The following is a 9,386-nucleotide window of genomic DNA, read 5'->3' as shown; positions in this document are numbered from 1 at the left end:
TTCTCGCTTTCTGTCTCTCTGTCTCTCTCTGTCTTACTGGCGAGCGCACGCGCCCTATAGGGAAAACCTCTCCCCACCTCCCACCCCCCAAAAAAAGTTCATGGAAAAAGTGTATTTTGAAAAACTAAATGGAATTAACAGTATATTTTGCACTAAAATCAACTACCTTAATTCCATTTTCCAAGAAATTATTGAAGTTCCCTCATTTTTATTATTACTTTTTTATATATTTATTATTTACATTTAATCGCTATACATCTTTACAGTATACAATATGGTTTTTCCCAGCATGAATACAGTATCAGTCAAGACAAAGACATTACCCTGTATATTATTATCAGCAAGTAACTTTTCATTTTTGTGTCAATTAAACATATTGTTTGTTTTTTTCCCTGTGTTCCTCTCCCTCCCTCCCACGACTTACCCACCCTTGTTATCTCTCCCTTACTGTCTCTAGTATCTATAGTTGCCCTCCCTGCTATTATACCTTCCAATCTTTCCATTTCTCCTAGAGTGCAAATGCATAATATATGTTGAGTAGGAAAGTACCCTCATATTTATTAAAATAGAACTAAGTGGAATAAATAATATCTGTATACACCCCATCCCCCCCAAAATGTTAGATTTTCTGACTCTGGGATCATGGAATTAGCAGACATCTAAAGTTCCAACAGGGAGATGTTATTACACAACAGCAAACTCTTTGTTAGTAAAACCGAAGAGATCTTGGGTTCCAGAGTTGAAAATCAGGATATGTGTCTATTGAAATGTGAAGAATAAAAATCTAGAAAATTTTGCTTTCTTTGATGTTAGAGTTTGACATATTTTAAAACTATAAAACGGTTTATTCCCCTGTTGAAATTTTTTTTTTTTTTTGGAGAGATTTTCACTGTAGGGCGCGTGCGCTCACCAGACAGACAGAGAGAGACATAGAGACAGAAAGCGAGAAATCACCCCCCAGGGGGGATGGTCACGCCGCAATCCCTTCTCCTCCATTCTCCTCTCGGGATCTTGGGCATGCACGCACACGCGCCTGGCATGAGTTTTAAGCCACTGGGTCCGGGACACGAACCGCGGTCGACTACGTGGGAGTCCAGCGACATAGCCATTACGCTAACTGCTGGTTCCCATCCCTGTTGAAATTTTTTGAAGCAAGGCAATGTCAAATCTTTGGTATAGCAGTTACATCACTGGACTCCCACAGAGCCCATTGCTATTCGAGTCCCAGACCTGGTGGCTTGAAAGTCACGCTGGGTGTGTGTGCTTCTGTGTGCATGCATGCCCAGGATCCCAGGAGGAGAATGGAGGAGAAGGGATTACAGAGAGGCCATTCCCCTTGGGGGATGATTTCTCACTTTCCCTCTCATTCTCTCTCCCTCTCTCCCTCTCTCATTCTCTCTCTCTCTCTCTCTCTCTCTTTCTCTCTCTCTCTCCCTGGCAAGTAGATTTGCCCTAAGTTTAAAAACCTCTAAAAAAATAAATAGATAAAAAAATCTTTACTTTTCAGGGTTCATAAATAAGGGAAGTGTTTGTGTTGTGGATTGATCTGTAGGCCAGAAAGAGAGGGTTTATAACTCTTTACACTGTTGGCCTGCTTACAAGTTAATGCTATCTTTTTATGCTCTGATGATCCAATAAACCATAGGCTATCCATCTCTTCCAAGTAACCTGTCTTGGAGTACACAGATTCTCTCTTCTGCTTGATCAGGTCTGCTCCTGACACTCTTATTGCATTTTTCATTTCATTTAGTAAAATGAAAATGGCCCCGGTGTCTGACGCGTGCTTGGGCACTGTGCAGCCACACAGCCCACGTCCAGAGTCTGTGCAGGCAGAGCAGCCATGACTCAGGGGTCAGTAGTTCCCACAGATTTGGAGAGTAGTGGCTCCTTTCCTCAGGTGGCTCAACATCACTTGCTTCTTGGGATGAGATGGAGTCCTGATAATTCCAGACACACTCTAGGGAGGTTGTGTACCCATGTGTCCCTAGACACAGCAATAGAACCATTACGCCAACTGCTGGTCCCCCATGACAGAAAAGGCTCTTGGCTCCCTCAGGAGCAGGAGATGCCAGTGTCCTGGGGACCATGGTGTTTCCTACTTTGTGGTGATACAACAGCCTTTGCCTTTCTCCTTTGTTCCTAGCCTCCTAACATCTCAGGTGTGCTGATCGTCAGCAGTGACCCTATCTGGGTGGATATTCTTCCCTTTTTTGCTCCAGTGTGTGTTACTGCAGATTCTTAAGTGGGCCCTTGAGCCCTCCAAGAGTTATTTTGATTTGTGGATAGCTGCCTTCATTGGTTTTTATCATGAGATAATAAACACTGGTATCTCTTTGTCTACCTGGATGACCTCACTCTGTCATCACTTTCTTGATCTATCTATATCTATTGGGTAGTCAAGAAAGTCATGATGCATTTTTTATATAGAAAAACATAGAAAAATACATTAGGATTTTTCTGATGATCCAGTATATTAGTTAATACTGATAGGGGGAACCAGCAGTTTGCGTAATGGCTATGTCACTGGACTTCCATGTGGTCGACCGCGGTTTGAGTCCTGGACCCGGTGGCTTAAACTCATACCAGACGCGTGTGCGTTCGTGCCCAAGATCCTGAGAGGAGAATGGAGGAGAAGGGATTGTGGCGTAGCCATATATATATATATATACTGATAGGGACATTCATCATCAATTTCATTGTCTGTTTGCAAAGCTTAATTTCTTCTAGTATTGCATTACTTCAATGAATGTAGAATGAATGCATAGTAAAATGAATCATTACACAACCAGTTACTGTGCCATACGCTGTACTAGAAGTTGAAGGTAGAAAAATAAACACCTCACTACTGCCGTCAAGGAGCTCACGGTCCAGTATTGCACTAAAATGGTGCAAATTTTATGGATAAAGTATGTAGAAAGTAAAGATGAGGTACAAATAAGGAAGTCGTCACTTCTAGACTTTTTTAGAGTATCAAGAAGAAAATGCTTCCCAGCGGAGGTGACCATGCTGGTCATTTCTATTCAACTTTAGCATTTATTTCTAAGTGTTAGTTATTACTGTATTTTAGTATATATCATTTGGTCCTTTTTTCATTTTATTTTCTTTTATAATTTCTTATTTACATTTAATTGCATATCTTTATGGCATATAATATGGTTTTTCAAAGCATGCATGCAGTGCGTGGTAATCAAATCAAGGATATTACCATAGACATCATTTTCAACAAAGAACCTTATAGCCTTGTTTCTCTTAAGCTCTTTTTTCCTTCACCCCCCATCAGAAAATGGCAAGCCCCACGTAGCACCTTCTCCCCATGGCTCCCATTTCAGTAAATGCAAAACACTTACCCAGTTGTTAAGACAAATCCTTGGAAATTTTAAAAATGTTAATGTAATTTTAATTAACATATAATAAGTGCACATCTTTAAGGAAATTGTGTGTGTGTGTGTGTGTGTGTGGTTTTTTCAGTCTGGTTTATTCTTTCTGGATTGAATCCTGGTAATTCTAGACTCAATCTAGAGCAAGCCTGAACCCTTACTATTTTTAACCAACTGTAACAGATAAGCTATTTTTAATGACTGACTTAAAATATTCAATAAGCTGCCGCAGTTCAAGTCCCGAACCCGGTGGCTTAAACTCACATCAGACATGTGTGCATGTGTGCCCAAGATCCCGATAGGAGAATGGAGGAGAAGGGATTGCGGCATGGCCACCCCCCCCGGGGGGGGTGTGATTTCTCACTTTCTGTCTTTCTCTCCCTCTCTGTCTTTCTGGCTAGCGCAGGTGCCCTGTAGCAAAAACCTCTCTAAAAAAAATTGTCAATGATATGACTGTTTTATTAGTTCCTTTATAGTCCTGTTCACTCGTATGCAATACTCTTATGGAAGAGGAGTTACAGCTACATTTGTATTATTTATTTCTAAGACTTCACATTTATAAAGAAAATACTCTCAATACCAATAGTATATATGAACTAGTCGCCCAATAATTAACTTTGTCTTTAAATAAATACAAACTGTTTTTGTCCCAAATCTTAGTTATAGAATGTACTCCGATCAGTTAATGATACAAAACTGTCATCCAAGATGTTTTCTTAAGAGATTAAATTGAGTAATTTTTATCTCCTTTATCCATCATTGATTAAAGTCTGAGATGTAAAAGACCACTTTGAAGAACATACTGCCTCCGGATAAAATTGGAGAAATGAGCGGCTGGCTAATTCTGATTATTTGTACCCTGAATCTATTTGTAGTAAATAAATACGTGTGTGTGTATATATATATATATATATCCACAAAAAGTGAACTATCCTATGATTTTTTAATTCTTTCATGTTAATTTAAATTACTTTCTTTAATTGACCAGGCCATTGGTTTTTTATTTATATGAACAAAGTGTGACTGTGGGGGCTTGTATTTTTTTTTTCTAAACTAAAATCCCATCAAATATATCAGGGATCTGTTTAATACAGCCAGCATAATTCAAGGCCACGTCTTCTTAGTATCATCAGGGAACTGCATCTTCAATCAACTTACGTACTTGTTGTGGCCCATCCTTCCATTCCAGATGATATGGTGGATTTTGTGAGTCAAGTTAATTGAGCAAAGCAGGATATATGTTTTTCTCAGATTGTCCTTACACATGATACATAACCAAGACCTCACCGAAAGCTGGAGGGGAAAGTTATTGCATTTGAGGGAAAATTATATGCTCTCTGAAACTGTTTGCAGTTGTAGTGATTTCCTTGAGACATGCAAAAATGTACTAGGTATTCATTTTGACTGAGCTCACTGTATAACTTCATTTTTTAAAAACAAGAGTAAAACCCAGACAAACACATCAGTATGACCACAGTGTTTTCCTTTCATTTGAGTTCTCTGCAGATTTTCTTAACAGACAAAGTTAGTCTTTATGAAGAGTACTAAAATAAGCAAACCCTTCCCTTCTGATCTCATAATATTGGAAGAATCTTTTATAATCCTTAAATATTTTCCTAGTTCAATATAAATCTTACAATGAAGCTCACTTAGGCATTGAATAGAATTTGAATCATGCCTTTATTTGCTGCCTGAAATTTGCCTTTCGATTTCTGTTTATGTTAAGGAAATATCACTACCCCCATGACACACAAACCAGCACTAGTATTTATTTTTAAAATAAAAGAATTGAATGAATGAAGTAAAGTACTTCCTTATAGAGCCTATATGGTTTTGTGGCCTTCTCATTATTTTTCACTGAAATTTTGTGTATGCTTATACAGTATATATATATATATATATATATAGTGTGTCCAGAATATTCTTTTATTTTTAATTTTGAGGGTGTTACTTTAAAACTTGAAGGAAATTGAGGACAGGAAGTTTGTTTTTTTTCCCCCTAAAATATTCTTTTCTGAAAATAAGAACAGCTTTAAATGTAATATAATGTGCCTCAGAGAATCCCCATAGTATTAGGTTGTCAGGAAAGTCTTGATGCATTTTTGCATAGGAAAACACAGAAAAATGTGTCATGACTTTCCCAATGATCTAATAGACTCAACAGATATTTATTTACTGAGTACTTCCCATATGTATTCATCTCATTCTGCATATTTGCCCTGGTAAGTCTCATCCACTTTATTTTAACAACTTCTATTCTCTGGTTCTAACCTCTTTGATCAGCACCAGATATGTATTTCTAAATTGACTAATTACCTATTTATCTGTGAGTACATCAAGTACAATTACCCTATAACCGGGGAAATAGCATTTGAATTAGGTCTTGAGTGTGATTTTGGTGGGGTTGGGGTGAGAGAGTAGGATATGGTCAACGCATTCCAAATAGGAGGGAAATGGTTCTGAGATAGTGAAGTGTCTGACCATATTCTAGGTACTATGATCTCTACTGTCCCTTGCAGTTCCATAAAAATGTTATGTGCCGTGTTTCTTTGTACTGTGGTAAAATATACACAAAATGAAATTGACCATTTTCAACACTTTTAAGTGAACAGTTCTGTGGCATTGAATACATTCACATTGTTGTGCAACCTTCACCACCGTCTAATCTCCAGAACATTTTCATCGATTGAAACTATGCCATTAAACATTAGTTCCCCATTTCTCTCTACTCACAGTCCTTGGAAACTGCCACTCTGCTTTCTGCCTCAATAAATTTGACTGCTCTAGGAATCTCATATAAGTGGAATTCAACAATATTTGTCCTTTCGTGACTTTGTTTCAATTATACTTGCTGGTTTATGTGGTCGGTGTTATTACTGGCTGTCAGATTAACCGATCTTCCCACATAATTCAACATGTATAGAGTACAGATAACACTCTCTAAAATACATATAATGGGAGTTTTAAATGTATTTTTTTATAAGCAAATGAATTTCAAGTTCCACAGTAGCATTTCTCTTCCCTTTGACCAAGTGTCTCCTTTTGTGGCATTCAGTTGGGGTTCTAAGGCCTCAGGAGATGGCAGAGTTGATACTTCAAACACCAGTTATTTGTTAACACTAGGTTCCAACTTCTTCCCAGTAACTAGTACAACACTATAACAGTTTCTCTTTAGAATTTCTGAATTTGGGAATACTTTCCTAACCTCTCACTGGCCACCCATGTTGATGCAGGACTCCAAACTTATTCCTCCAAACCATTTCTCAAATGTGTGGATCCTTTTATAAGTAGAGAAAGGGAGTTTTTCCTTTAGGGACTTCCTGCGCTTCCGTGTGCTGGGTTTATGGTTATGGTTTATGGTCACTTGGTTCTTTTGGAATTACAAACCAGTATGTAGATACCATCTGAGCCTCCTAAATTATTTTAAAAGCAAACGAAACACACTTGTTTGCATTCTTCATCACTAAGGGTGTTTTGTTTTGTTTTGTTTTGTTTTGTTTTGTTTTGTTTTGTTTTTACCAGAAATCAAAAGTAGAAGTTGTCATCTTTCAAAATAATATGGCATCTATTTTTTGGCCTTATTTTGTTTGTGATTGGTGTTTTCATTGAGCCATTGAGACCTGCCATGGTGAAGGAACTAGAAAGAAGAGCCTCTGTGAGAAGATTCCTTGAGCAGGAAGGAGCCCTACCAGCCTGCCTAGACAGGCCTTGCTTCAAGCCCAAGCCTGCCTAGCAATCTTCCAAAAGTCCAGACATAGGATCATCCTCCAGGTAGACTTATTACTAGAAGTGGAAATCAAAAGGACCATCCTCCAGGTAGACTTATTGCTAGAAGTAGAAATCAAAAGGAGACAGCCAGAAAAATAATCAGGTAGCTCCGGTCCCCTGCCTGTCTCAGAGGAGTTCTAGTTCTACTGAACAGCTTGCTTGCTGGTAGGAAGCCTAATTTTCAGATCTGGAAGTTGCTTAGTCATGACTCAGCAGTATGTACTGCTTTGTAAAGTCACATTTCAAAACTATGAATACTTTTAGTGACAGTTGTTAAGTTCCTGTTTTGAATTGGTATGAACAAAAAGGTACATGTTGTTTTTTAAATTGGTAACCAGGTGCTTTTTTCATTCATGCACAACTGCAAAACAGACATATTCTATAAGATCTTTTTATTTTAAATGTCAGGTAAATGGGAAGCTTTCTGAATATATATGGTAGAGTACATTGCTTGTTAGAAACCTGCGGCAAAAGAAAAAATGCTTAAGTTATGCAGTGTTAGAAGAACCACTGTTTTCTTCTCTTGAAAAAAAAATAGAGATGCATTCACATTTATAATCTTTGGTTTCTGAGCGCCTAATTTCTATACATAAATACAGGTTACACGAACCATTTCTGAGAATCCTCCTCCCACCTAACTGTTGTAGGAGTGTATTTTCTGTCTTTTATGCTGTAGACACTGCTGCTAACAGAGACGCTCAACTCTTTTTTCTTGGTTCAAGCCGGCCTGCTGCAGCAGTACAGAGTAGATCTCAAGATTAGTGTGGAGTGGACAAGGTGGAAGAACACTGTTCATTTCTTCTTCTTATACAGCCTACATAGTCAGCATTGAGAAAGGAAAATCCTTTTGTATTGATTGAACTGAGCCCACCGTCCCCAGTCCCTAATAGGCCACACTTCATTCACCACACTACTGTGTCAGCTCAGCCCTGATTCTCCAGTCCTCCACCATCCCCTAAGCACTCATGTCTCTGGAGTCCATTCTCTGTCTGGATAAAGTTGCAGCCCCATGAATGCTTGGGTATTTTAAATTGAACTCCTGAATCCTTCCCTGGGATTTTACGGTTTAAAACCAAACGGCAGTAGCTTGAGAATCTTCATTCCACAGCTGGGACAGTAAAGGTGAGAAATGTGTTTCTGGCATCCCAAGTTGAACCACAGCACTGAATATGTATTTCCTCTAGAAAAAGTGTTAAGGTACAAATAATTGTTTCTCTGGTACTCGTCATGCTATACTGCAGATACATTTGTGTTAAATTGTCTTTTGGGGGCACTATCCCAGAAACTTAGACACTATGTTTACGGGAAAAATGCTTGCTTTCAAAATTCTAAACATCTTATTTAAAAATGAACTTTTGGAACACAGTCCATTCACATCTTGGCTGCTGTCAGTACAATAAAATCAACTGTTCCCCTTCCAGTCAACTCTGTGGTCCCACGATAATTCAGAGAACACCACTCATGAAATGGTATGGTGAGAGAGATGTCCCTAATATTTTTAACTATAACGAAAAAAGGGGAGGAGGATTAGTGGTTTATCCAATATTTAATTGATCGAACTGAATGGTGTGTGTATACCTATTTAAGAATTCATAGACATTTATTACCTCCCTATAAGATCCATTTCCTTTGTTCAGCTCACAGTGAGGTTAATTCCACCTGGATCAATCATTTGACTTTTAAGCTATATATTCTCTTTTTCTTCCATTTACATCAGAGGAAAAATAAACAAAAATGCCCATTAATCATGGCTGATGAAAGTTGTAAAGTACGTTAAGATAAACGAAAGCCAAAATTGAAATAAGGCAAAATGTCAAGTGTCTTCAAACTCTAAAAGTGCATTCAAATGCACAGAAAGCATTTAAACTGTCCCCAAGTCTCCATTTACCTCCTCATTCTTTACCTTTTCCTTTCAATTTTATAATTCAAGGTAATAACTTGAAGCTATGGTTTATTTTGGGTTCCTATAAAGATTACTAATAGTTCCCCAATTACAATACTTCTGTTTAACTATACCATAAGCTCAATAGGTTTGGCAAGAGTCTAGGCTCAGGAACTTCACTTACGTTTATGATGTTCCGTGGAAAGCAAAATATTCTAGGTTCCAAGCAACCACTTTTTAAACCTGTATTTTAGAATCAACATGTTATTTTGACTCAGGTTTGTGATTATTAAAATGTTTCATGGCTTTACAGGGTTCAAAATTGTGGATAATAATGGAATACCTGGGTGGCGGTTTAG

At 38.0% G+C, this 9,386-nt stretch overlaps 1 protein-coding gene across 1 annotated transcript in view; it reads left to right on the top strand.

Annotated features, from left to right (window-relative positions):
• Window positions 1–9,386, top strand: part of STK26 (serine/threonine kinase 26) — a 57,606-nt gene that overhangs the window by 34,051 nt on the left and 14,169 nt on the right. Inside the window, exon 4 of the mRNA XM_006162610.3 lies at window positions 9,341–9,383. Coding sequence (XP_006162672.1) covers window positions 9,341–9,383 — 43 coding nt within the window. The remainder of the gene's footprint in view (window positions 1–9,340; window positions 9,384–9,386) is intronic.

This window comes from Tupaia chinensis, unplaced genomic scaffold, assembly GCF_000334495.1.
Source record: "Tupaia chinensis unplaced genomic scaffold, TupChi_1.0 Scaffold140308_1, whole genome shotgun sequence".
NCBI lineage: Eukaryota > Metazoa > Chordata > Mammalia > Scandentia > Tupaiidae > Tupaia > Tupaia belangeri.
This window is presented reverse-complemented; position numbering and strand designations above follow the sequence as displayed.